The following is a 27373-nucleotide window of genomic DNA, read 5'->3' as shown; positions in this document are numbered from 1 at the left end:
CCAAAATTTAATATTTAATAAACCCAACATTTGAGTTTAATAAATTAAATTATCACATTTTATAAATTCAACTACTTGAATTTATTCTCTCAAAATTTATTTATCATAAATTCAACTCCTTGAATTTACTATATAATATAAATTCAACTTCTTGAATTTATTCTCTCTACGGGAACAAACAATCCAGTACTTGTGTGACCCTCAATGGTTCAGGGATACAGCTAGCCGTGGGTTCACAACTCCTTGTGATTCAGAATAACATTTATTCTTATTCGGGCTTACCCTAGTTAGCCCCATTCTATTCATCAACACCTTGATCAAGAATGTCAGAACTCATTTCTGATTGCACCCATCGGATCATGGTAGGAGCGTCTAGTAGCATCGCCCCATGATCCCCTAGGTATCACTGATAGTGCCTGCAAGAACCAGTCGATTATGATTAACGTACAGTACGGTCCCTTCATCTCATATATCCCGATCGAATCTGCAACCATTGGTTCATCGAGGGTTGCATATTAATTCGATAACTATGTGTTACATATAATAGTGGCATCGCGTGTACTATTGGAGAACTCCTTCTCCAACGTACATCTCATACTCTGGCCAGAGATTCCATGCACTATTATTACATCAGATCACATAGGATATCCACACCCGTAGGTGAGCGGTGAATCCCCGACTACAATGCACTGGCTCCTATATGTGTCGCGACTGTACCCAACCTCGCCACCTGATGACTCTCCTGGAGCCGGTAAACGAGTCAAAGCACAGCCCTAGCATATAGAGCCTCAGAGTTGTCTCGGGTCATAAGGACTAATGGTATACAATCATAACCACGGACTTATCCTCTCGATGTATGAGAACCACTTGGAAAGTCCGAGGGAGGGTTGTTCGGTATAATCATCATATGACTACCCATCTGCATGTTTGGACATCTCCATGCCCTTACCAAGAAACGCAGTACACAACATCACAGATGCTAGTCTCAAGCTCAAGCGACCTTTATCCATGTTTTAGGCGGCTGAATCGACTAGGAACGAATTTAGATCATACAGTATTTACAAACGAGTTTCAACATCGAATTACGATTCATTTGTATTAAAGTATGATCAAGGTCTTTATCTATGTTTGATAACATGAGTATACAGATAAAGATTTAACAAACCATGAAATAATGAATTATATTAAAATAAAGATTGTTTATTACACTTGAGTCAATAAAATCCCTAGTTAACAGTTGACTTGTAGGACATCTACTCTAACAATTTAATCATTGATCATGTATTCAATTTTTTCTACAACATATTTTCGAACGAATATATGATTTTTCCAGTATAATGAGTTACAGTTAATGGATTAATTAGAAAGTTTATAATGTTGATATATTCATAATGACAAAATAATCTAATATAAGTAAAACCAGTACAACTAAAATACATGTGAAAAATCCCAAAAATAATCTTGTATAGATTAAACACGTGTATAAAATTATCACCACCTTCTGAACCACGTATCAACAATATCGATCTAGACATAACGTACATCACTATAATCATTATCTAGACGCCACTTATACTAATACACGCGTAGTCAAAATATACGTGTAAAAATTTAACCATAAATTCAATGTGTAGAGATATGAGGTGTTATTATAAATTAGAAAAATATACGAGAGACATTGAGAAAATTGTAATTTAAATTATACAAGCTGATAAACTTTTGGGCTTTAGTAATATAATTTATCAAAATTTTATTTTCATCGTATAATTTGATATGATTCTCCGAAAACCACTAAATCTATTGAATATGATTTATTTTACACTGATTATCTTCTACGTGATACATTTGACGAGAATAAATATACATTATGCACATTAATTCACTTAAAAATCTAAAAATAAAACAAAATGACATCGATACTTATATATATATATATATTTAACACCTTACTAGAATGAACCCGTCTAAGCAACACATCAACAAACGATGATAAACCCTAAGCAAACAAACTTTGACTAAAGTGAAGCTTAGCGACATAAACTATATATATATATATATATATATATATATATATATATATATATATATATATATATATATATATATATATATTTCTTTTAAATGATAAAATTCATTAATATATATATATAAGCGAAATCTGTCGTGTTAAAATTAATAAAGAGACATGACTGATCAAACTTATCAATTATATATATTTATATATAAATGGAAAGGCCACCAACCATCATACACAATACATATAAATAAAAGATTTATTGATTAGAAAATTTACTTACATAAAATTATAAAGAGGAAAGCCTCTCATCTCTGATATCGATCCTTCTGTATTCTGGAGCAACGATCTCCCTACTGTGCAAGGGGGCACATGCATGCTTTAGCTTCAAATAAATTTCTTCACACACAGTTTATTCTCGTCTCTCTTTCTGAATTCAAGGTGAATTAACCCCAGTTTTTACTTTGAATTTTAATTTATCCTTAGTCCTCAATGTTTTTCTAAAAGTTTAAAACTATATATTAATAAATTATGTAATGTTGAGGTAAATGATACATTAATCAAGTTAAATTAGAGTATATATATCCATGCTTGACTTACGATTCAGTATAATAATTATGACTTATGAGGACTGCTAAATTTGTTGACACGAAACTCGGCCGCCACTACATATCCACCACACCTCTAATATATGCTAATTTTTTTCCTTTCTAACATTGTATAATCTTACAGACCCTTCGGATCCATGGATGAAACTAATTATTGTGGGGGATCAAGTGATGATACAAGGAGTACTACTGCCTGTCCAGCGTTTCGGGGGCATTGGAGACCTGCGGAAGATGATAAACTACGACAACTGGTTCATCAGTACGGACCTCAAAACTGGAATTCCATAGCAGAAAAGCTTCGAGGAAGATCAGGTACGAAGTTCTAGTGGTGAATATATAGAGAGAACCCCTTTTTTTTTTATTTCTTTCGAACTTGAGCCCCTATGGGTATATCTAGCCCCCTTATATATCTCGAGTTATAAAGGTTGAAGGGGTTATATTTTCCCTAGTAGAATACTTTGGACTCTCAAATTTTAAGCTTCTATCTTTTTGTACTACAAGTAGGTCTTTATATAAAGATCCACGACATTTTTCTACAATCATTTCTCATTAATTTATATCATAACCCTAAAAAACTCTGCCCTTGTCCGCATTACATTAATGATTAATCTACCAATTGAAGTTAATTAGAGTGTGTAGATCATGTATTAATCTGTCAAAAGTAATCAAACTCAAATTCTATTTATATCTTATAAATTTTGCACCTTAAATTAAAGCTTATATGATATATCGATCGAATATATGCAGGGAAGAGTTGCAGATTAAGATGGTTTAATCAACTCGATCCAAGAATAAACAGACGGCCTTTTTCGGAAGAAGAAGAAGAAAGGCTACTTGCAGCACACAAATTGCATGGCAACAAATGGGCACTTATATCAAGACTTTTCCCAGGTAGAACCGATAATGCTGTGAAGAATCATTGGCATGTTATCATGGCTAGAAAGCAAAGAGAAAATTCCAAGATTTGTAATAAGGGAAGCTTTCAAGTTCAACATGATGCAGCTACCAGCGACTCCAAGTCCTCCTCTGATTATCACTATGATTTTCGAAGGAAAAATTCTAGGCTCCAAAGTGAACATGGCTCAAGAATCAGCTTTGAAAATGGTGGGATTTTTGAACTACATGGCCGAAACACAGATAAGATATTCTCCGTTGCATCATCTGGTTCATCAGCCTCGCTGGCTAATAATTCATTTTCTGCTTATAAAAATCTTGATTTTTGGGCGAGAAAAGGTGTACTAAATAGTTCTACCTCCAACAGCTCGGATCATCGAATGAATTTTGTCGTATTTGGCGACCACAGGGATTTAAGAACATTTGATACCCTTAATAAGAGAACGGTCATTCCAAGTTCCTTAACTTATCTTGAATATGGAAAAAAAGATAGAGGGCATATCAACGCCCGAGAGTATGTTAGCCGTTTCAGCGAAACGGGAATGAGTATCAAGCAGCAAGTTGAAGAACTAAACCCCATTCAAAAGAAGGATGTTCCCTTCATAGATTTTCTTGGTGTGGGGATCTCTTCCTGATCATATATTACATACAACATAGCTCAGTTTATGGATAAAGATATGAATATGTGCTGCTAGCTAGTCTAATTTGTAGTTTATGTATAAGGTTTTGATTTCTTATGTAATCATAGATAGATTCTATAGAAGTATAATGTATTTCTGATACTTCCGGAACAAATTTTAAATATTGTGTGAAATTAAGACATTTTACAATGCAAACATGTGCTATTTTGTATTTTGACAAGCTTCCTGAAGCAATATTTCTCCTGTTTCATCAACTGCATGCTGCCTATATATTTCATTTTCTGTATTTAAGTCTGTTAATTAGTGTGAGACAATATGATACATATATTCTCCACTTTGAACTATTCCGAGGCTTGAAAAAAAGGGAAAATTGCAATTTCAATCTGCATGTTTTCTTATTTGCAATCTTGATGTTCTAACAAGTAACAACTTTTATTTTTGGCAATTTTAATCATTTTTTTTTGCGGAAAAATGTTGCGCTGTAACCGCCAATGACATTTAACATAATCTCAATTAAAAATGTAAGTTACATAAAAGTTCTTAAAGACAAAAATATTTTCTAGTTGTAAGTTATGACATTAACAATCAATACTTCTTAATCAGAAGCAAAAATTATATAAAACATGTTAAAAATATATTATTAAGCAACTTTTATAAATTGAGTTTGAAATGAATTTTTTTTAAGCAATTGAAACGAGGTTTTTGTTGCAACTACATTGGTTTAAAAATCTACGCACACTAATGGGCCAGGTCCAGATCGATAGGCTTCATCGTTTGTGGACTCACAAGTAAAGCCCGCTATATAATCCAAAAAGACCCAAGACATATTGGGCTTTGGTTTGTTCTCCGTAAAACCCCTAAAACCATCATGCTTCTCTGAATCATCGTGGCTGGACAAGAAAAAACGTGCGCCGCAGCACCACCGTGATCCCATGGCGAAAATTCTCGCGGCCTCAAAATCAGAGTTCAAGAAGAAGCAAAAACAGTCGAAGAAATCGAAATCCGGAGGATTTGAGTCTCTCGGATTGAGCTCTAAAGTCTACAATGGTGTCAAGAAGAAGGGATACAGGGTGCCGACACCTATCCAGCGCAAAACCATGCCTTTGATTCTATCCGGATGCGACGTTGTGGCCATGGCCCGCACTGGTTCCGGGAAAACGGCGGCTTTCCTGATCCCTATGCTGCAAAAGCTCCAGCACCACGTCCCACAGGCCGGAGTTCGGGCACTCATCCTCTCTCCCACACGCGATTTGGCTCTCCAGACTTTTAAGTTTATGAAAGAACTCGGCCGATTTACAGGTGAATGCTTTATCCTTTGGTGTCAATTCACATTTGTGTAACGATGTAATGTAATAAAGGAGCGTTTTGTCAATTGCTTGAGCTGATTTTTTCGTTTTTGAAGCACGTAAATAGCTACAATATTTATTTTCCTAGTCTAGTACTGGTTCTTTTAGAAGTTTTGATTGATTTTGTTCTCATGTTACTGGCATAGCTGAAACTTTTACTTTAAAACTGCTGTATCGTCGTCTTTTTCTAATCGTGGGAGAAGTTGGCGTTTTTGTTCTTTCAAAATTTCATTTGTTGTTTTGTTTCTCGTTTGGTTTAATTTGCTGAGGCATGAATGCCTCCTGGAATGAGTATTATAAAAAAAGCTCCTACCTTTGGTGCCTAATACTTGGTTTTTTTTTTAATCCCGCTGAAGATCTGATTTCTTTTTTTTCTCAGTATGTGTCAATAAATTGGAATGCAGCTTTAGAGATGATTTCACTTCTATCAACACACAAAATTTCACTTTTTTTGTTAAATTTTAGATCTACGGGCTAGTTTACTGGTTGGGGGCGATAGTATGCAAAGCCAATTTGAGGAGTTGGCACAAAGTCCAGATTGCATTGTTGCTACCCCTGGTAGGCTTATGCACCACTTGGAAGAGGTAGATGACATGTCATTGCGAACAGTGGAGTATGTGGTTTTTGATGAAGCTGACTGCCTCTTTAGCATGGGATTTGCGGAGCAGCTTCACAAAATCCTTGCACAGCTGGGTGAGAACCGTCAGACTTTGCTTTTTAGTGCAACTTTACCCAGTGCCCTCGCTGAGTTCGCCAAGGCTGGCCTTCGAGACCCACAACTAGTGAGGCTTGATCTGGAGACAAAAATTAGCCCTGACCTGAAAACTACTTTTTTCACATTACGCTACGAAGAAAAGTATGCTGCACTGTTGTATTTGATTAGAGAACATATAGGTTCTGATCAGCAGACTTTGATTTTTGTTTCCACTAAATATCATGTTGAATTTCTTTATGCTCTCCTTAGAGAAGAAGGTATTGTGGCTTCTGTTTGCTATGGGGATATGGATCAAGATGCCCGTAACATCAATGTATCAAAATTTAGAGCTAGGAAAACTATGCTGCTGATTGTCACTGATGTGGCTGCTCGGGGAATTGACATCCCTTTACTTGATAATGTAGTCAACTTTGACTTCCCTCCTAAGCCTAAACTATTTGTCCATCGTGTTGGGCGAGCTGCAAGGGCTGGTCGTACGGGTACTTCTTTTTCTTTTGTTACTTCGGAAGACATGCCTTACGTGTTAGATCTTCATCTCTTTCTTTCAAAACCACTTAGGGCCGCTCCTACTGAGGAAGAGGTCCTGCAAGATATGGATGGTGTCATGGCTAAAATAGATCAAGCGGTCTCAAATGGAGAAACTGTCTATGGCCGATTTCCACAAAGGGTTATAGATCTGATTGCAGACAGAGTTCGAGAGATAATTGATTCATCTACAGAACTGTCTGCTTTGGTTAAACCTTCTTCGAACGCATTTGTCTTGTATTCAAAGACAAAAGCAAAACCATCTAAAGAGTCTATTAGAAGAGTCAAAACCTTGCCTCGTGAAGGTCTGCATCCAATGTTCAAAAATATTCTTGGTGGTGATGAATTAACAGCTTTAGCCTTTTCCGAACGCCTGAAAGCATTTAGGTGACTCCTGAATCAGCTTTTATTCTTGTTCTTTAAAAGTGTATTATTTCTTATTACTTGTATTATTAATATAACCTTTACACTATGTTTATTGCTAGGCCTAAGCAAACTATTATTGAAGCTGAAGGTGAGGCTGCCAAGTCAAAAAATCATCAGGTAATGTCTAGGTTCATTTTTTGCCAATTCAATAGCTATTGGTTTTTTACTGTATTAATACAGTATCTAGATACAATTTGACGAGGAGAAATTTTTAGGGAAAGTCTGGTCAATGGGTTGATGTGATGAAGATGAAAAGAGCCGTTCATGAGGAGGTCATAAATAAAGTCCAACAGCAGCACTCTAAAAATATAGCGGAGAAGGTAATTCTTTTGATGAAAATTTCATTGATGGATTTGAATAGGTTATCTGGCAATCGGATCAACTTTATGTGAGCAATACTATAATTTATTATTACTAATTTATTATTACTTAGGCTGTTCGTTACTCAGGAATCGTGGGCTTAAACAATTTAGATAATATAATATACTTTTATTGAAATTCGGGGTATATACTGAAGCTGTGGCATGTTAAAAAACCAATTTGGTGGTATGGATGTAAGAGTTCCGATCAACAATTAAACCGGCCTTAAATATGTTCGTAATTTATTGGTTGAAATCTTTGATCGTGTAATGATTTGCTAGTGCTGAAAACTCCACCTTGTTCCATTTCTCAAAGGCATTTAATAAAGATCGATTCCATTTTGTTTTTTTCCTTCCACCATGTATGAGATCCCCAATTGCTTTCTTTCGAGAGACACCCAAGCCACTAGAATTGAACAGCCTGAATCCCTTCATAATTTTGATTACTTTTACACGCCTCTTTGCTCCTACCCTCTAGGACCATTTTCAAGTTGTAAAATTCGACGTGTTGTGCTGTCATTTACGTTATATTGATGTCTGTGATTCTTTCCTTGATGTTTTTCCTGTTTACTTTCTACTATTTTTCTCCTGTAGGAAATTGATTCTGAACAGACTCTTCCAAATTACAAGCACAAACAAGGTGCTTGTCATAACTCTTAATTTTTTAATCACCTTTACCCGTACCTTTCTGTGACATTTGGAATTTTATATCATCCTTTTTTAGATGTTAAATAAATCTTTGATTAGAAGTCCACTCTAGAACCATGAGCTTCAGTTCTAGGATCCTGCAGGCTTTTTGACCGATCCTTTTGACAGATGTACATTTACATATTTTGATCAGTTGTAATGTTGTTTACTTGATCTTGGTAGTTTTTGGCTCTAAAAGAAAAGCATGCAGCTTCAAAGACGATGAGAATTTTATTAGTTCAGTGCCAACAAATCAGGTAGATTACCTTCTTCTTGTTCTTTGTTACTTTTTCGTTCACTTTCAGTAGTTTGACTGCTAATCTATGAGAAGAGCTTTTTTTTACCTTGATGGCCTGGGGTTGTGTAAAACATACCATAACATTTTTGTGATGTCAATTTCAGCATTTCGAAGCAGGTCTTTCTGTGAGAGCTAACCAAGGGTTTGAATCAAATAGGTGAGGATAACATCAGTTAAAAATAAATTTCTGCCCACGGGTCTTATGCTCCTGCCTATCCCAGTGTGAATGAGAAGTTGTCACACTAGCAGTACATGCCTATTATCTGCTTTAAAGCGCTTCTCTCTGGACTTCAAATGCGTCGAGCATTGACTTGTTCAAGTATGCAGGTTGGAAGCTGCCATTCTTGATCTGAATGCTGATGATAATACAGGGTTGAAGAAGCAGAATTCTTCTTATCACTGGGACAAGGTACTCAAACTGTTGATTTTACGCTGCTGACACACTCAACCCAATGTGTGTGTGGTATGGACAGTGAGAGACGAACACAGTAAAAAGACAGTGAAATATGAGCCCAACTTAAACACACACCTTAAACTGATATACTTGCTTGTTCTAATCGTCCTACAATTTCTTGCAGAGGAGCAAAAAGTACATCAAGTTAAACAATGGAGAGCGTGTGACTGCTAGCGGAAAGGTATTTTCTTTGGCAAATAGTCATTTAATCAAAAGATGTACATTTGATTTAATTTACCTGGTAATGATGAAAGTTATAGCTTGTTAAATTTGTTAAAATGATGACTGCTTGGTTGGTCGTATATTTAACACAATGGTCAAAGAGCACCTACCGGTAGCTTTTGCGTTTAGCCTGCAATGTCTGAGGTCTCTCTTACTTATTTTCTTAATCCCTTAGAAGTAATGATTTTTTAAGGTAATAGTCTGTTGGCAGTTGCTGAATATCTCCATTTAAGTTCCTGAGAACATCACCCATACATGATAGGTATCCCATGTGATAATGTTGATCAGTGAGTTTAACCACATTAATTTTGACAGACTTGAAATTTTTTACATTAATTGTATGCATCAGAAACAATATGATTATGGAGAACAACCCTCTTTAATCTAAGATGATTGGTCCCCCCACTTCTATCTGCCAAAAATATGCAATGCTTTAAGATGCATTTGCAATTAACCATTTTATATGAAGTAATCTTTCTACAATAGATGCAAATTATATTTGTAGCCACATGCATGCATGGAGATGAAAGTTTCAATTTTTTAATTTTTCTTATGTCAAAGGCTCTTTGTCTTGGTTATCTAAACTGGTATTGCGTTTCTATTTATTTTGCAATCTTTTCCTGCCAGATAAAAGCAGAAAGTGGTGCAAAAGTGAAAGCAAATAAAACTGGGATATACAAGAGGTGGAAAGAACAGTCACATAAGAAAGTATCACTTAAAGGAACAAATGATGGCACTGTTGAAGGAGCTACTACTTCAGCAGGTAAATTTCGATGTGAGCCGTTGCATTGTGTACATGTGTGTTATATCCAAGAAATTAAACTTTCAATCAATATTATCCCATGTAAATAGGATATGATCCCACTGAAATATTGACTTGTTAATTAATTATAGTTGAGCCTACCGGTGAGACATTCATTAACAATTCATGGTAACCATTAGAATGGAAAGAATTTTTGTTGCCTAAATTTAAATGGTTGCGCAAATATGTGTCATCTTCAATCATATTTTTTTGTCCAAATACGTGGTCTTCAAGTTATTTTTAAGTTCAAAACATTTTCGATGCTTTGTCTTCAATTACATTCACCTAATGTTGAAACTTTTTTCTTCCACTACTTCCGTATTGGAGCATGCGTTTACCTCCCCCTCCCCAGCATCTCCTTATTTCACCATTTCAGTTTTCAATGTTCTGGCACTTGGTCCTTATTTCTTTGAGTTTACTGTCATTTCCAATGAAAGGTAATCCTGGTTTCCGAGGGGACTATCGAAGGTTCAAAGGTAGAAATAATCTCAATTCCGTACCAAATGCTCATATTCGTTCAGAAATCAAAGATATTGAACAAGTTAGGAAGGAAAGGCAAAAGAAAGCAGACCGTGTTTCTTATCTCAAGGGCAAGTCTAAGAAAGGGAAGAAGAAATTTGGTGGAAAAGGGAAACGGGGAAAAGCAAAATAAGTTATCCCTAGACACCGGGTCTCTTTTAGTTGGCTTCGAAAATCGAGTCTGGTTCAAATGAAGTTGGTGCAAGATATATTCCCAGATTTCTAGAACATGCGCTCTCTGACTAAAGATGCAAGGACGCTAATATGCTATTGTCTTTATATTTGCCTCCTCGAGACTAGATATGTCATGTTTCAGTCTCGGGGATGTATAAATTGCCATACATAGGTACAGGGCTGGTGCTCTTATGTTTCTATAAAGTGGGCTTTTATACATTTGCGCTGTTTTGTAGCCCTTTTCTCTTCTTGAGTTTTGTCTAGTAAAGTTGTTTTTAGATTTGGCATTGTTCTTGCAGCCGTTTTTCTGAGTTATGATTATGATAAACGAACATTCGAGGGGTGAAATTGATGTAGACGTCGACAAAGATAACCCAAGTAATTTGCTCGAAATAATGCTATCCCTTCCCCTGTTTTGTAGCACAGAGAGGACGACATTAAATAGTTAATTGTATATTTAAATCATGGGTGTGTGGCACATCATATTTACATTATCCAACTTGTATTTGACCACCCTTTTCAAGCACGCGGAAAATCCTGATTACTGCCACATTTCATTTCGAAGAATTCATGAAAGTAGCAGATTAACAAAAAGGGTCCCTAAGATAACATAATAGCCCCCATTTCACCCATTGCTCCATCTGCAAAAAGGTAAATATACAACAAAAAGGAAAATATACAACCAAATGTTCTAAAACGATGTACTCACAACTACTTATATACACAAGGTTGGCTTCTTTCACCCATAGGGATTAAGATTTTCCTTCAGAAGCCTTCAGTGAGCTAGATGAGCCATTGCATGTGTGGCACGGTGAGCTTGGACAGCACATGCACAATGCACTGACGTCAAGCTCAGGCATCCACTGATTATAAGGGAATGGCGACCGGAACATGTATGAAGAGCTGGAAATGAGTCACATAGTACCTGCACTGCGTGAGGAGTAAGGGCAGTGCATTGGCTGATGTTCAGGTTCGTAAGACCTTCCTCCTCGTATCTGTTCTTCTTCATAGATGCCCATATATCATGCTTGTTTTTCACTCGGCTATGTGCCAGAGAATACATGGCTCTGTCGGTGATATTCTTGCAGTAGTATAAACCGAGGGATCGCAGATGAAGGCAGTTGTTTGCCAAGGCGACAACACTCTCATCTGCTCGATTTGCACCATTGAATATAGCAAGTACAGAAATAATTGCTCAGTATCAAATTAGGATTCTTTCCATGGGGTTCGAAACTAAAATGATGTAAGTATTATTTTATTTTCAAAAAAACAAACGATGTAATTATTTACACCCAATTATTTTGCAACTATAAAGAACGTATTGTAAAAAGGGATAAACCTGTTATAAGAACACATCCACACAAGTCGAGAGCTCGGAGATCAGGACAACCATAGGCTAAACTCTTAACCCCTTCATCACCAACTCGGTCACACCATCCAATGTTTATCGACTGCAATTGATGACAATTGTAACCTATGGCCTGCGAAAATCAGCGAAGTCATAAATCTCAAGAACCGCCTTAAATGTAATGATCTTAAAACAGAGACCAGGCCACAAGATTCATACCTTCAATGCCCTATCTGAGGCAGCCTTGACACATCCACAAAGATTCAAGATTTTCAATTTTCGGCAAAACCCAGACAAATACGCCACAGCAGTATCACTGAAAGCCGAACAGCCACTTATGTTCAGCTTCATGAGATTAGGGCAGCCACGTGCTAAGGCGTACAAGGATCGATCAGTAAGCCTGAAACTCTTGCTCAGATCCAACTCTTGGAGGTCACTACAATGATTTGTGATTGTTTCAACAGCAACGTCCTGAAGTTGAGGCGAGTCTTGTCGCAGAATAAGGACCTGAAGTTTTGTGAATTTTGGAACCAGTGATAGCACCAGATCATTCATGTTCTTCTTGCACCTGAGGCAGAACAAATCAAGTAAAAGGTCGCTTATTTGAATGAAAACTACCGCAATTTGCATATTATTACTCCCTTAACAAAGTGGCTATGAAAAACTAAAAGGTTGCTCTCCCTTTCAATATCACAATAACGCACATGTAAACAACAATATGTCCCCACAACTTCAAACAACACTTCCAAACTGAAAATTATACTAAAAATAATAATTTGCTAAACCCATGTCGATCCCCCGGAGGCATACATAAGCTTGGGTGGACAATAGGCAGCGGGTTCTTTCCATGCTTTATAACCCTCACCAATCACAATAACAAACCAGCAAAAACCCAATGAAATCCAATATTCAATGCTACAAAAAATTGGTGATAAACATAAAACAGAATCAGCACAACACAAAAATAAAAAAAAAAAGCATACCAAGAGAGTGAGAGATGAGTGAGGCCCCAAGAAATGGCATCCCTCCATCCATGACAAACACCAGATGCCACAATCACCGTGGGATCATCCACCAAAGAAAGAATCCTCAACAAAAGCTCCACTGGAATATCTTTCCACTCACTCATCTTCGATCCTCCACAAAGACCTCCTCCAACTTGACAAACCACAATTTCATTTTCATTCACACACCCCACATCACCAAAAACCATCAGCTTCTCAAAATCCAAGCCCAGACCCTCCCTTTTTTCTCTCATTTCTCAATCTCCCCTGTGTCAACTTTACACAAAAATCATATTAAAAAAACCAAAAGCCAAGAAAGATGCCGCCTGTATGCCCCTTCCTGTCAAACAAACACAAAAAAAAAAAAACATGAACTTGGAATGATCAAGAAACACAAAACAGTCGCCCTTTTTCTTCAACCCAATACCTCCAACTAGAGTATTAGGCTATTAGCAATAACCAAAGGCTAGGAGATAATAAGTTTCAACAGGGGTCAAGTTTCGACAACAAAATGGAGTCAGAAATTTTAAAAAAATAAAAACTAAACGAACTATCTTTTTTCTCTATCACGTATATTTCAGAAAATTTTATTAAAGAAATTCGAATGTACAAGATAAACAGAGCTGTGTACCTATGAGTCCACGAACGAGTCAAGAGCTCTGTAATCTGTGGCTTTGTGGCGAAGTTCTCCTATTCTTATACACACACGAACGCATTGGGCAACGAGGCGACCGATTAAAAGCCACGTGTCAAATTCACATGGAAGATGTGTCTAAACAGTGATTAATTAATTAATACATTTTTTTGACACGATTAATGTAGTCTTTTCATAATTTATACTTTTTTTTGTCTCTTTCTAATCTTTCCTATATCCCAAATATAAAATCTATTCATTTGTCCAAATTATACATCAAATATCTATATTTAATCATTTATTAGTACTATTAATATATTGATTATATTATTGACAAAAATTTGTGTGAGACGATCTCACATGTCGTATTTTGTGAGACGAATCTCTTATTTGGGTCATCTATGAAATGAAAAAGTATTATTTTTTATGCTAAGATTATTAATTTTTACTGTTAATATCGGTAGGGTTGACATGTCTCACAGATAAAGATTCGTTAGTCCATCTCACAAAAAACTTACTCTATATTATTTTACTAATATATCTTCATTTAATATATTACCTATTTCCAATCATTAAATAAATTGAAAATTAGTTTATATAATTGGATTTTCCAACTATATTTTAAAAGGTGAATAAATAAGTTTATATATTGGAGAAGGAGGTCTATAAAATTTGTATCAAATTTCAATTTAATCTACATTAGCAATTTGAAACTTTTTACAAACTTAATGTATATCATATATTTATTATTGTATGATATATAATATTATTTATTAGACTTAAAATAAAAAAAAATAGTTATTCAAAATCATATTTTAAAGATTGATCAAGCGGACCGGTTAATGTTTTATGGAATGGAAGACACATAAACGGGATTTAATTAATTATATAGTTAATCATATGTGACAATTTTATTCTAACAGTATGATAATGACATCTGTAATAATACATCCAAATATTCAAAATTAATAATACAAATAGTTCTTCTTTCCACACTTTCTATTTTGCGATTTACCTTGCTAGTTTGATTTACAAATTATCGTGTTAGTCTCAAAATTTACCTGATACACATCGAATAGTGGTGTTCATTAGGAGCAAACCAAATTTCTACACAAATCCGAATAAAAAACCGAATCGAATTCAAAACTGAAATATGTCAGATTTTATCGGTTTATCTGAAATTATATTTTTTTTATTTATTTATTAATAAAAATTAAAAAATGATTTAAAAACAAAAAAAAAGATTTTAAAAAATAAAAAAATCATTTTTTTTGGCTCTTGTTCTGTTAACTAACATCTAAAAAAAACCGAATTGAAATCCAGAAAACTAAAAACCAAAACAAAACTGAATTAATGGTTTGATTTTTGTTTCAAATTGAAATTTTGGTTTCGGTTCGTGCTATTAAACGAACCGTGAGCACTTCTAATTCGTTAATGGAGCACATACATATAACATTGCAGGTGTGAATTAAGTGTAAACCTCTCTGCTTTTAATGATTTCCACAAAAATATCAGCAATGTTAACGTGTGAAACTTTTCAATGTTTTTTGAGTGGTCAACCCTACCGATATTCATAATAAAAAGTAATACTCTTAGTATAAAAAGTAATATGTTTTCATGGATGACCCAAATAAAATATCTATCTCATAAAATATGATCCGTGAGACTGTCTCATACATATTTTTGCCTAAATATTGCTATTTGATGGGGTTGAAAGGTATTTAGATCGCATACAATTGTTGACTTTTCTCTACGCCCGAAGTTGACATTTAATTAATTTTTTTAGCGACAAATACTCGGATAATTTTTTTAAAAAATATCCTCTTAAAAAAAGAAAAAAAAGAGTGGTGATAAAATATTCGATATATATCGCAATTAAAAAGAATGAACCACAATCGAACTCTTAGATACGAAACCGCGGTTTAAAGTTGGGGAATTAATTATTGCTTTTTTGACCCCTTCACATATTTATTTATCAGTCACTATTAATTATCAGTCACTCCACCTTTATTTATTTTTTGGAGTCGATAAACTTATAAAATTCAAGACAAAAACTTTTGTTAGATGGTTTCACAGATTGTATTTATGAGAAAGATTTCTTATTTGGGTCATTTAAGAAAAAATATTACTTTTTATGCTAAGAGTATTATTTTTTATTGTGAATATCAGTATGACTTATCCGTCTCACAGATTAAAATCCGTTCGACGGTCTCTCATGAGATCCACTCAAAATTATATGCTATAAAACTGAATAATATGACGTGTTTTGCTTTAAATTAACTTTAATTTGCTTCAAAAGTTTCCTTGATTTCCATTAACACAATCCTTTTGGTAAAATCCTTTCTTCGATCTCAATTCAATCTCATTCTTTTTACTCCATGCATCTTAGTTGAATTTCAGATGCAAAATATCACTCTAATATATATATATATATATATATAAATTCATATATTTTCGAAAATCTGAAAAATGAAAAAATTAATAATTTAATTGGAACAGCAGATTGGAGATGTATACTATACTTTGCATCTTGGCTTTGTTCTCGTCCAAATGCATTTTCGAGATCAATAATGATCGATTATCATATATACTTTAATGAAAATAATATATATAAAATAAATAATTTTTTCACACACTAAAAAAACAAAGAGATTCCCAGATTATTAAAAACTAGTTAAGTGATTTCAAAAAAAAAAAAAAAACTAGTTAAGTATGTATAAAATATATTATATGTATGATTTTTGAAAATATTTTGATTCTAAACTTTTTGTAATATTTACATCCAGAGGCTCTTCTTTTGTGCAAGCTGGTCTACAAACATTTTTAAATTTTTTTTCAAGATATTTTGCTCGAGTCACATGAAAAACTTGTGCAAAATACTCGAATATTTGTGAACCAACTTTCACAATCATTTTCTTTGAGCCATCTTGGATTTTACTCTTTTTTGGTTTATTTATAATATGGAATTTTCAAGTTAATTATATAATATCATCGTTGTTTTAGGTATCGTGTGTACAATCGATAAATATTCAATCTATCTGATCATATATTTAAGTTTGTGTGTGTTTTTATACGAATTAAAATTATTATTGAAAAAGTAAATTTTACAAAGAATTTCTCAATTTACCTTTATTTAATTAATGATTGTTTTAATCAGATAAAAATTTGTTGAGAGTAGTTAATGTATTAAAGGATGAGAGCAAATTGGTGAAATAATAGATGTTAGGTGTAATAATTGTCCATGTTCGGTAGAGCGATCGAACCGTGATGCTTGAACTGCTGTGCGGTTTAAAAGATTTGAGTTGCACCATTACCACTAGTTATATAGCTTTTGGTAAAGCGGTAAACACTCGGTCCTACAATAGATAAAATAATATTAAATATGGAAATTGATTTATATATTTGGGATGAATGAAAAAAACGTGATCTTTATATTTGAGATTAAGAGAGTTTATATAAAATCTCATGTTTTTTTAAAAGCTCAGTAATTTTAGTTGAAAATTGTTTTTTTATGTTTGTTTTTGTTTAATATTTTGATATTTTATGTTATCTAACATCAAACTTGATCATGTTTCTTATTTACGTCAATTTTAGCAATTTTTTATCGAAAATGTTGATGTGATATTACACATGTGCAATTGTTGATGTGATATTACACATGTGCATTGCACATCAACAAAAAGAATAAAATTGCAAAAAAAAAAAAAAAAAGAAAAGAAAAAGCAGTGAACTTTATATAGTCGGATTCCGAGCTTTTATTACAATATTTTCCTAGTATGTGTACAGTTAACACATAGAAACTAGCCCAGAAGTTGTCTCATTATGGTACAAATCAAGAAAGTCAAATTTATGTACATAAATATTTATAACTAGCTGCGGAATTTTTTCAACAAACTTCCGAAGAAGAAGCTAGTGTTAGCCCATCCATCTGCTTCAGCTGCTTTAATATCTAGTGGAGCCTTTTTCACATTAACTCTCATTGTGCGCCCGATTTCTTTTCGTAATGCTTCGATGATCTTGGCGTCGACCGGATTCCCAGACGCATCGTTCACGTAGAAAACGTTCATGGCCTCCTCTCCGACAGTCGAGACACCTGCTCTTGTGACGGAAAGCCCGTTTTCTCGGAGCACTCGAGTCACTTCAGACAGAAGTCCTACTCGGTCTTTTGCGCATATTTCCAAACTTAGGCCCTGATATAACGACGTTCCAAAACATGTAATCAATCATGTTTCAAGATATGTAAAAAGTTTAGGTTGACTTATTCAGGAGGGTGATTGTTGAGGTTACCTCGCTTGTTCGTCGTCGGATTGCGGCCTCGAGACATTTGATGACCTTTTCTTTCTCTTCTTCGGTATCTAACGTGCGACCATCCATGTGACGAATGAAATATTCCTACAAGTTTAGTATCCTCAATAGAATGGTCAAAACTCAGCTTGAACTCGAGTACTCGCCTACCTGCTCGAGTTCTAGTACTAATGATATTTTTTATTTATTTTTCTGCGTGTAACTTTATTTAATCACGATGTTATCCATATTTATTTTCACAGCTAATTTTATTGAGATTGAAGGGCATTTTTCTCATTGCTACGTAGCTTTACAGTGTCATATGCATTCAAGTCGATCTCGATCTCGAGTTCAGGTAACTATTTTTTCGCGTTCGGACCCTCCTTAACTGAAAATACTTTCCAAGTCTTTTTAAACGCAGTTTCAAACCCCAAACCTTAGGTACCCCCCGGCTTCCCACTCACTGTTGTGAAATACGTAGAGAGTTCTATCCTAAAGCTTAGGTCTCTAGCTTCTCATCTTCCCAAAATGATCAATGGATCATTATGTACGTCAATTCAAGAAAAGAAACCAAGCAAATACCTGTGAAGCGTGTGGGCCATCTGATGAAATAGTGGCATGGAAAACAACGTACTGCATATCCGTAAGAGTGCACACAATATCAAACATAAGCTTCGGTCGATCTCTGCACCTGACAGACACCACCAAGTAATCTTTTTCTTCACACCTCTCGATCACAACCTTTGGTTTGAATGACGGAGGCGAATCCTCTTTAGTTTCCAAGAAAGTACACTCGTAGTCCCTGTCAGCAAATAATAGTTGGTGGAGTCGTCTGTCAATATGTGTGGAACCAATCGAGAAACTCGTGTGAGCAACATTTTCTTCGTTCCCACAGCCTCGAAGAATATTTTTGAGCTGCTCCTCCATAGATGATAATCGAGATGCGTCATTCACTGCACGGCATGTCGTGTCATCATTTACATATAGAACACAAGCTATGCGACTGTTATGAGTCCAAACTTCGGCAGCAGCAACATTGAGGTGGAGATTGGCAAGCACCGCAGAAATCTCTGATAAGAGACCGGGGCGGTCCCGGCCTATAAGCTCGATGGCGGTGTAATCTCCCATTGACTTCACTCCCACTCTCTTTTCAGGAGAAGCCTTCAATATGCCTGAGGTGTAGCCCTTGGGTCCCAAAGCCTATCGTTTATGAACAACAAAAATTATAGATTACATGAAAGTGTTCCCGATTGTATATATGCTAGTTAGTGCCTATGAGCCTCGTATAGTTGAGACATATCGAAATCTTTCCCCCATTCAGACTCCAAATAAAACTATTTCACAGGATTTCAGCATGACCCTGTTAGCTCCTCTGCTCGGTAACGGATTAATGTGAAAACAATGAACAGTTTAGATAAAATCAAACCTTCTCTATGTACTCAATAGTCTGAGTGTCCCTAATCTTGCGCCCTTGTTCATCGGTGACATGAAACACTGTTGAAGGAGGACAGAAAATAAAACGAGTATTTTAGTCATGAAAGGAGCTTCTGACTCACACTCGAGTTCTTAATATACATGCACGAGTAAAAGATAAACAAAATGGACAGCTGACTGAAGAAACACAATCGTGCACCTTTAGTTTCATAACATTATTGACATTTCATTTTGATCACTTGAGTCAATAAATATTCACAATGAAATGTATCGTACCATCCATAAACCAGCCGCCGTCGGAGGAGATGTAGGCCTTAGTAATAATAAGATCAAGATCAGTAAGAATTTGCACCACTTCAAGCAGAATCCCTGGTTTGTTCATGCTGTCAACCTGAGGAACACATAAACATTAATATTATCGAACTAGCAAATTCACAATTTCAACCCTTTAGAACACGAGTAAGAAGTTACCTTGACCAGAGTACAGTCCTTGCAACTAGAGTTGTCCACGGAAACCCTGAAACATGTAAACTGAGATGATTTAAAACCACAAAACCAGATGATCATGATTCAACGATCAATACTTCACTTGTAGAAAATAAGAAAATAGTAGCACATAGTAGGGAGTTCATTTGGAGTTAGGAAAAAGAACAGAAACATGTACAAGATGTGTCAAAGTGAAAGAAGAAAAGGTTTTGAAACTGAACTGGGGAGGATTTATTCTGATATTTAATGTCTCGTATTCAGGATCAAAGTATGCCCACGAACCCATTATCTTGTCTGCATCAAACACCAAAGATGGTTAACCAAGAAGCCAAATGGTATCATCACACCGACACTTCTATGGGTAAGGTAATCCTTGAAAACTAAATCAAAACAATGAAGAAATGCTGAATTTTTTTATCAGAGACGGCTACCTTAATTGGACCCACGGTAATGAGTTTCAGTGGTTAATTAAAAAGTGATCATTCCTTGGATTCTCTGGACAAAAGATTTACATATTACAAACGATCCGACTGCAGTAAGAAGATGCAATAAGTTGTGGTCTAAACAGTAACAAATTACCTAAAATAATAACCAGTAAGACCAATTTGAACCAATATTTATACACAACTAGCTACGAAAACAAAACAAATTTCGATTTTCATGCACGAACACAATGAGAAGACAACATAAACACATTGACATGGAACATGAAATTATGATATCATGCCATGTATTAATAGACTCTGGCCAGAGATAATAGATAGACACCTCTTAAAATTTGAATTATCTCATAAAAAATCTATATTTTCAAAATAAAGACAACCAAATAAAGCTTCTCCCCCTGAATTGAATTCCTTTTAGACTTCAGTTTGGCACCAAACCAAAGCCAATATAAATTCCCACGTCGTCTGACAGAAAAACAAAGGCAGCTAAATACATATAACGAACATTACAGAGCTGCCTGATTTTCCACCAATATCAAACTAATATTGCTTCGCAAAGAAAATCAATAAAACCAACAAAGCCAACCGACACAAAAGTGATGATGAAAATCTTCTTCAGTGGAGCAGGAAATAGAGCTCAAATATACCAAGATAAACAAATTTTAAACGATAAGGCAACCCCAGAAAACAATTTGAAGTCATGAATTAAACATATAAAATAGTTAAGATTCGTTCAACTATCCCTCAAGGAGAATCCTTGATTTACATCTGAAGCATACAAAAAACCATGCGTATATATATTCTTCAAACCCACATCAGATATCAAGAGCATGAAATCACCTGAGTTCTGAAACTGAAGGATGAATCTCGCGCAGGTGGCAATGGGCTAGCTTCAGAAATAAACACTCTTGAGTGCGTGATAAATTAATTAAGCAGAATAATGAATTTTAGCAGAGATTTAATATTGTTTCGGACACAGAGTACGGTGGTAACTAACATAATGATGTGGCAATCAAACCATGGATTCCTGTGACATTTGACGTGTCCAATCCACTCTCCTTCTTGGGCTTCACCGCTACGCTCATCAATGAATTTGGATTTCACGTATTCATACATATTATTTAAATAATTTATTGATATTATATATTCGTAATAATATCCGTCAATATATATTAAAAATAGATCAAAACGATCCAACAGTCATATTTGATGTTTAATTCAATCATTTATTTATTTTTAATGAACCGGGAACTCAACCGGTATTTTTTTTGTTTGCATCGTGTAAGTCTTCTGACGAACATTATAACATGTAATCACGTTAGTCGAATAAACTGTATTGACAAACTTCATTCAACATGTTCGTTTGAAAAAAAAGTTCGTGAAGAAAATTTAATTCATTGGTATTAATCAAGCGGTCAATTACTCGATCGACATAAAACTCACGCAATCGTTTATTCTTGATATTTAATAGGACTAGCTCGAATGAATCTGGCATAGCTGACCAAGCAAATCAATCAAACTCTCAACAAATTACAATAATTGATTAACTAATATTTAATTAAGTACGTAATTATTGCTAGTTTGGCACAGTTTGGAACCATAATTAATATATAAACCTACACCACGAATGACTGGTGGATAATTGCTATCGTCTCAAATTTGGCATATTTTTTTTGAACCAATAGAAATAGAATCTTATTCCACTTAAAACAAAATTAATTGTAACCAATTGGATATGCATGCGTTGATTCTATATCATAAAGAATAATGAATCAGACTCTTCGCCTTTTCATATTTAAACTCTCTAAATACTCGTTCATATTAAGTGTATTCGAGTTCGGCTCCGTTTACTAGTATTAAAATGGAGAGGGAAAAAAGATTCGGAAGGAAAAGTGGGAACCAAAATTATTTGAGTGTTTTTCGAGTTTGAGCTCAGCTCGAAGATTTTGAATATGTTTGTGAGTTGTATGTATATGTAATGTATGTATTTTCCCCAAAGATTTCTTAGTAGTAACGACAAGAGCGAGATCTCAAAACCTGTGTAGTCTTGGGTTCAAATCTCATTTGTGAGTAATGTTCTTCGTATTAAGGAGTATATATATATAAGTTTTTTTAGATTATAACTATATTCTTAAATGCAATCTCAAATTGTTAAAATTATGTAAATTGTATCTACGTCGTGTCAAATCTTTATTACGCATCGATTCCACATTATCCCGCATTTTAGCATTAGTGATGGTGGACCTCAACCACAAATTGAAACACCACTATGAAGCCAATGGGGCTCACAAAAAGGCATGGACTTTATTTGGAATCTCATCTGTTCATGTCTTCAATCGTGTTACTTCCATTATTTGTAAAAGTCAATTCTGTATCAGATAGGAAAAACACATTTTTCTCTTATATTTCACATAATTTTATCTTTTTTTTTTTCAATCGCTATTAATAGGTACACACTCAGCAGGCCTAGGAGGCCTAGATATCCCATCAAGTGAAAGCACCGCTAAAAGCTTTTGGATAAACTATTGGACTAAACACCGATTATCTGCAAACAACGTCAATGAGATAAACAATAATAAATAAACAATGTGTGACAAACTCATTCAATAAGACTAAACAAAATAGTCTGAAAACCACATCAACCAGATAAATAATACTAAATAAACAATGTGTGACAAACTCGTCCAATAAATTGTTGAACACGTAACCAATTGGTCATAAGTTCATAATTTTCATTTTTGATTTTATTATAAGTTAATTTACGGTCTAAATCCACCAACTTACAATTTTTTTTTTCATTTTTTGTCATTTTTCTTCATAGTGATGACGTGATATCAGACATAACAATAATATCTGTCGCCACGTCAGCACTCAATGAATAAATTGAATTGGGCAAATTAGTTTAATACACCGATAGATTGATAACATGACCAAATAAAAAACATACGAGTTATTAGATAAAAACAAAATATAATTTACTTTATCAATCCATGGTTCTATATATATTATTACTATAGTTGTATACTTCATAATAACCGTTTTCATATGTCAAATCATACCAAAATTTATTTCAAATTTGCCCCAAAATCTAAATCACATCTTCTTTAAATTGCATATCAAACCCCCTAAATTATCACTTATATAAATTATAATCATCATTTTATATATGTAACTAGGGATGTAAACGAATCAAACTGTTTGTGAGCTATTCGAAGCTCGATTCGATAAAAGCTCGTTTGAGCTCGTTTAATGAGGCTCGTTAAGATAAACAAACCAAACTCAAGCTTTACAGTATTCGGCTCGTTAGCTCGTGAACATGTTCGTTGGTAAGTTCATGAGTAATCTTTTAGATTAAAAATAATATATTTGTTATTTGATTTATTGATTTTGCATATTATTTATGAAAATATATAGAAAAATCTATTAATAATAAATTTACAAATTTTAATAAGAATAATATATTTTTCTTTAAATATATAATTTATTTTTTAATTAATTTAATGAAAATTTAAATGTATAATTCATATTTATTAAGTTTGTTTAAACTCGATAAAGACTTGAATAAACTTGTGATCCATGGATATATTCGTTAAATAAAGCTCGACCTCAGCTTGATTATAAACGAATCAAGCTCAAACATTCAAGAGTTCGGCTCGGCTCGACTCGATTACATCCCTATATGTAACGCATGTGCGTGGTTCATTAGTTAATTAATTAAAATTTGGAATATTTATACTAACTAACTTATAATTGATTTGGTGAAGTTTAATTTAATTTACAATTACTCTTACTATATAACTTTACTGATGATTTTTTTCCCTAAATTAACATTTATTTTTAGTTCTTCAATTACATTTATACTTCTAATTTTAAATTATACAGTTATCTATTTTTTTGAATTTTTAGATATTCTATCACTCTTTATAAAAAATATGAAAAAAAATATTATTTTTAAAATAAAAAATTATATACATATGTAATCTATATATGCTTGGAAAAGCACTAGTATATTATTATGTAATAGCAATAAATATGTTAGTATTTATTCTAAAATCATAAAATTCAAGATAACTATAATATACAATACTCTGATCTCAGGCATAAATATATGCTTAGAATCACTTGAAAATCATACATTACTCCATTTTAGAATATGCAATTTCTTGAAGATCCCTCGAAATAGAGTTCATTTTTACCAAGATTCTGCATCAAAAAAATAAAAATAAATAAACATTATTTTATACATACATTCATTCAGTTGATCATAGTTGGCTCCTCCAGTTGACCACATTAATCTTCAGTGCTGTAGTGCTCTATTAAAAATTATCCATGTAGCTCCACATGCAGCCCTCAATTTCTTGTCTCCCATTCTCATATATCTATCTATTTTATATATATATATATATATATATATATATATATATATATATATATATATATATATATATATATATTTATTTATATTTATATATATATGTATATATATATATTTATATAAATAAATAAATATATATATATGTGTGTGTGTGTGTGCATTTCCGTTCATCTCCTTATTAATTACTTGTTTTACATTAATTTCTTAATTTAAATGTGTCTTTTTTTTATCTCCTTATTAATAACTTGTTTTACATTAATTTCTTACTTTAAACGTGTCTTTTTTATATAAATATGTGACTTTATATGTGAATTTTCATTTATCTCCTTATTACTTGTTAATTGCTTACTTTAAAGACAAAAAGTTGTGTGAGACGATCTCACAGGTAGTATTTGTGAGACGGATCTCTTATTTGGGTCACCCATAAAAAAATATTACTTTTTATGCTAAGAATATTACTTTTTATTGTGAATATGAGTAGGGTTGACCCGTCTCACAGATTATGATCCGTGAGACAATCTCACATGAGACCCACTGTACTTTAAATGTGTCTTTTTTCCTCCTTATTCATATTTTAAATATATGTGACTTTTTATGTGAATTTTCATTTATGGAGTTATTAATTGCTTATTTTACATTAATTTCTTACTTTAAATGTCTCTTTTTTCATCTTTATTCATGTTTTAAATAAGTGTGATTATTAGTATTTAATTTTTTTATGTCTACACACATTCTAATATGTTATTTTTTTAATCCAATGATATCTTTTCATTATGTAAATTAATATTTGGTTTTTTTGTGCCTACCCACATTATAATATGTTATTTTTAATCCAATGATTTAGATTTTTTATTTATCTTTTCAATAAGTAAATTAAATTAATTAAAGTTTAGAAATAACCCATTATCGACTTGTGAATTTTTTTTGGTGTCTTATTAATTTTTTTTCATGTCCTCGTTAATTTATCTTTGTGACATGGACTATAACTTATGCGTTTAAAAAATATTTTTTCCAATGGTTTATATTAAAAAAATACTTTAATAAAATATGGTCAAAAAATTTATTGTGAAATAATTTTTTTACAAAAATATTTTTAAAGTTTTAAATCTATTTACTTGTAACCGTTTGTTAGAATTTATATGTTTAAATTAAAGTTTTTTGCAATCGAATTTTTTTTGCGATTTATATTTATAAATTATTCAAATAAAACACGGTAAAAGATCGTTGTAATTTGAGCCGTCGATTTGGGTTTTGGGTCCGTCGGCTTGGTCTGCACTGCCAAACAGTATAAGTAAGTTGGGTTGAAATTTTGTCGACTCATTTAAAGGTGGGCTAAATGAGCTCGCACGAGTTTATATTAAATATCTATATATCTGATATTATCGATTTTCAATCAAGAATTCTTGGTATAAAATGAAAAATATCATTTTGATTTTAAAATTGTGATGTAACTGTGTTGTCCAAAAATTGTGGGTCGTTGAGACATTTGGCAATCACTCAAAATTGAGTGTCAAAGTTAACATCTGAATTGTATTTTTGGATTCCTGACAATATGTTCGTCAACATATTATTTTTAAGTTAGTGTTATCAGTAAGAGGGATAAATTTGTTTATTACAATATATTAATATTATCATCTCTTTAAATTAATATTAACTTTCATGTTTGGCATGTTATGAGTTTTGGTAAAATGAGGAACAATAAATTCAAGCAAACGAATACACAAAAGTCTGGGCGAAACCAGAATTATATGGTAGCGTGAATTAATATATAAATTTTTTGTGAATTTATCGATGGTAAGATGCATAACAAATCTTATATCATAATATTTAAAAATTCAACCTTATAAATGAAATAAATCGAACATATATGAAATATACAAAATTTCATTACATATATAATCAAGTAATTTATTATAATTGTATTTTATTCTACAAAAATTGTTGTCAAACTCAGTGATTGTGGATCTAACATCAATTAAACTAATTAAGTAACCATATATTCTTGAATTTCTCAATTAATTTTTTATCTTGTTTCATTTAATATTTTGAATTATAAGAAACAGAAAGACACATTTTTTTAAATGTTCGTAAGGACTCAATCACTAATTCATATAGAAAAACATTTATATACATACTATATTGAAAATATTCTAATTAATTCGGCACATGTGCTGAAAATTTTATACTTAATTAAGAAAAATTCATTTACAATAATCATATTTAATATTTTTGAACTAAAATAATTTATTTTATAATATATTAATCGCAATTATTTATTTATATATTAATCTTTAAATGTGAATTAAGATGTATATTGTTTTTTCTAAAAATTCTTAAATAATGATGTAATACATCTATTCGACACTTCAATATTAACATTTTAAAATATATTAATTTTACAAGATTTATAAGATTATTTATAATAATTTTAAATTTTAAAATATATTAATTTTACAAAATTTATAAGATATAATCCTAATTTTTATTATTAAAATATATTCTAAATCATATGAATCCTAATTTTTATTATTTTGAGTTGGCCTTTGTTATGAAAAATCTTTGTGAATAAATTGAATTTGAAAATTCTTATATCTATGTATATCACATATTACATATTAATAAATCAACCCAAGTCCAGATAATAAAAAACGACAAAATGAACTTATTCATCTTCAATGTAC

The 27373-nt window shown here is 32.9% G+C and overlaps 4 protein-coding genes across 8 annotated transcripts; 2 read left to right on the top strand and 2 right to left on the bottom strand.

Annotated features, from left to right (window-relative positions):
• Nucleotides 1-2315: 2315 nt before the first annotated feature.
• On the top strand, nucleotides 2316-4353 carry LOC140831659 (uncharacterized). 2 transcript variants are annotated; one of them, XM_073195402.1, is made up of 3 exons: nucleotides 2316-2455; nucleotides 2747-2934; nucleotides 3370-4353. In XM_073195402.1, the coding sequence occupies exons 2-3, from the start codon at nucleotides 2760-2762 to the stop codon at nucleotides 4149-4151; spliced, it is 957 nt and encodes a 318-aa protein (XP_073051503.1). In that variant the 5' UTR covers nucleotides 2316-2455; nucleotides 2747-2759; the 3' UTR covers nucleotides 4152-4353. The 2 variants fall into 2 exon arrangements, with proteins under 2 accessions (XP_073051503.1, XP_073051504.1); XM_073195403.1 differs by lacking the exon at nucleotides 2316-2455 and having other exon boundaries at nucleotides 2649-2934.
• Nucleotides 4354-5025: 672 nt separating this feature from the next.
• Nucleotides 5026-10976, top strand: LOC140832581 (putative DEAD-box ATP-dependent RNA helicase 29). The gene is made up of 11 exons (XM_073196678.1): nucleotides 5026-5456; nucleotides 5969-7130; nucleotides 7229-7286; nucleotides 7385-7489; nucleotides 8123-8168; nucleotides 8399-8472; nucleotides 8618-8670; nucleotides 8841-8922; nucleotides 9092-9148; nucleotides 9817-9952; nucleotides 10429-10976. Exons 1-11 carry the CDS (start codon nucleotides 5090-5092, stop codon nucleotides 10641-10643), a joined length of 2355 nt encoding a protein of 784 aa, XP_073052779.1. The 5' UTR covers nucleotides 5026-5089; the 3' UTR covers nucleotides 10644-10976.
• A 240-nt stretch (nucleotides 10977-11216) lies between these two features.
• Nucleotides 11217-13685, bottom strand: LOC140832582 (F-box protein SKP2A-like). Of its 3 annotated transcripts, none has more exons than XM_073196681.1 (5): nucleotides 13668-13685; nucleotides 13016-13376; nucleotides 12252-12600; nucleotides 12024-12165; nucleotides 11217-11833 (listed from the first exon to the last, which is right to left on the bottom strand). In XM_073196681.1, the coding sequence occupies exons 2-5, from the start codon at nucleotides 13288-13290 to the stop codon at nucleotides 11460-11462; spliced, it is 1140 nt and encodes a 379-aa protein (XP_073052782.1). In that variant the 5' UTR covers nucleotides 13291-13376; nucleotides 13668-13685; the 3' UTR covers nucleotides 11217-11459. The 3 variants fall into 3 exon arrangements, with proteins under 3 accessions (XP_073052782.1, XP_073052781.1, XP_073052780.1); XM_073196680.1 differs by lacking the exon at nucleotides 13668-13685 and adding an exon at nucleotides 13464-13649; XM_073196679.1 differs by lacking the exon at nucleotides 13668-13685 and having other exon boundaries at nucleotides 13016-13649.
• A 3703-nt stretch (nucleotides 13686-17388) lies between these two features.
• On the bottom strand, nucleotides 17389-21405 carry LOC140832579 (ACT domain-containing protein ACR3). Of its 2 annotated transcripts, none has more exons than XM_073196674.1 (9): nucleotides 21158-21405; nucleotides 20306-20404; nucleotides 20096-20168; nucleotides 19860-19905; nucleotides 19665-19779; nucleotides 19381-19448; nucleotides 18537-19154; nucleotides 17958-18062; nucleotides 17389-17860 (listed from the first exon to the last, which is right to left on the bottom strand). In XM_073196674.1, exons 3-9 carry the CDS (start codon nucleotides 20158-20160, stop codon nucleotides 17540-17542), a joined length of 1338 nt encoding a protein of 445 aa, XP_073052775.1. In that variant the 5' UTR covers nucleotides 20161-20168; nucleotides 20306-20404; nucleotides 21158-21405; the 3' UTR covers nucleotides 17389-17539. The 2 variants fall into 2 exon arrangements, with proteins under 2 accessions (XP_073052775.1, XP_073052776.1); XM_073196675.1 differs by having other exon boundaries at nucleotides 20306-20369; nucleotides 21158-21376.
• Between the last annotated feature and the right edge of the window lie 5968 nt (nucleotides 21406-27373).

The sequence above is a fragment of the Primulina eburnea genome, chromosome 5 (assembly GCF_022965805.1).
Source record: "Primulina eburnea isolate SZY01 chromosome 5, ASM2296580v1, whole genome shotgun sequence".
NCBI lineage: Eukaryota > Viridiplantae > Streptophyta > Magnoliopsida > Lamiales > Gesneriaceae > Primulina > Primulina eburnea.
The sequence above is the reverse complement of the archived record's forward strand: the minus strand, read 5'-3'. Positions and strand labels throughout refer to the sequence as shown.

Excerpts from the sequence above, each read along its gene's own strand:
- LOC140831659 (XM_073195402.1), top strand. The coding sequence starts at position 2,760 with ATGGATGAAACTAATTATTGTGGGGGATCAAGTGATGATACAAGGAGT. Across the intron at positions 2,935-3,369 it reads AAAGCTTCGAGGAAGATCAG|GGAAGAGTTGCAGATTAAGA; the intron begins GTACGAAGTTCT and ends GAATATATGCAG.
- LOC140832581 (XM_073196678.1), top strand. The coding sequence starts at position 5,090 with ATGGCGAAAATTCTCGCGGCCTCAAAATCAGAGTTCAAGAAGAAGCAA. Across the intron at positions 7,490-8,122 it reads CTAAAAATATAGCGGAGAAG|GAAATTGATTCTGAACAGAC; the intron begins GTAATTCTTTTG and ends TTTCTCCTGTAG. Across the intron at positions 8,473-8,617 it reads GTTCAGTGCCAACAAATCAG|CATTTCGAAGCAGGTCTTTC; the intron begins GTAGATTACCTT and ends TGTCAATTTCAG.
- LOC140832582 (XM_073196681.1), bottom strand. The coding sequence starts at position 13,290 with ATGAGAGAAAAAAGGGAGGGTCTGGGCTTGGATTTTGAGAAGCTGATG. Across the intron at positions 12,166-12,251 it reads CCTCAGATAGGGCATTGAAG|GCCATAGGTTACAATTGTCA; the intron begins GTATGAATCTTG and ends TGATTTTCGCAG. Across the intron at positions 11,834-12,023 it reads TGGATGTGTTCTTATAACAG|ATGAGAGTGTTGTCGCCTTG; the intron begins GTTTATCCCTTT and ends CAAATCGAGCAG.
- LOC140832579 (XM_073196674.1), bottom strand. The coding sequence starts at position 20,160 with ATGGGTTCGTGGGCATACTTTGATCCTGAATACGAGACATTAAATATC. Across the intron at positions 19,780-19,859 it reads AGGACTGTACTCTGGTCAAG|GTTGACAGCATGAACAAACC; the intron begins GTAACTTCTTAC and ends TGTGTTCCTCAG. Across the intron at positions 19,449-19,664 it reads CGGCGGCTGGTTTATGGATG|TGTTTCATGTCACCGATGAA; the intron begins GTACGATACATT and ends CTCCTTCAACAG.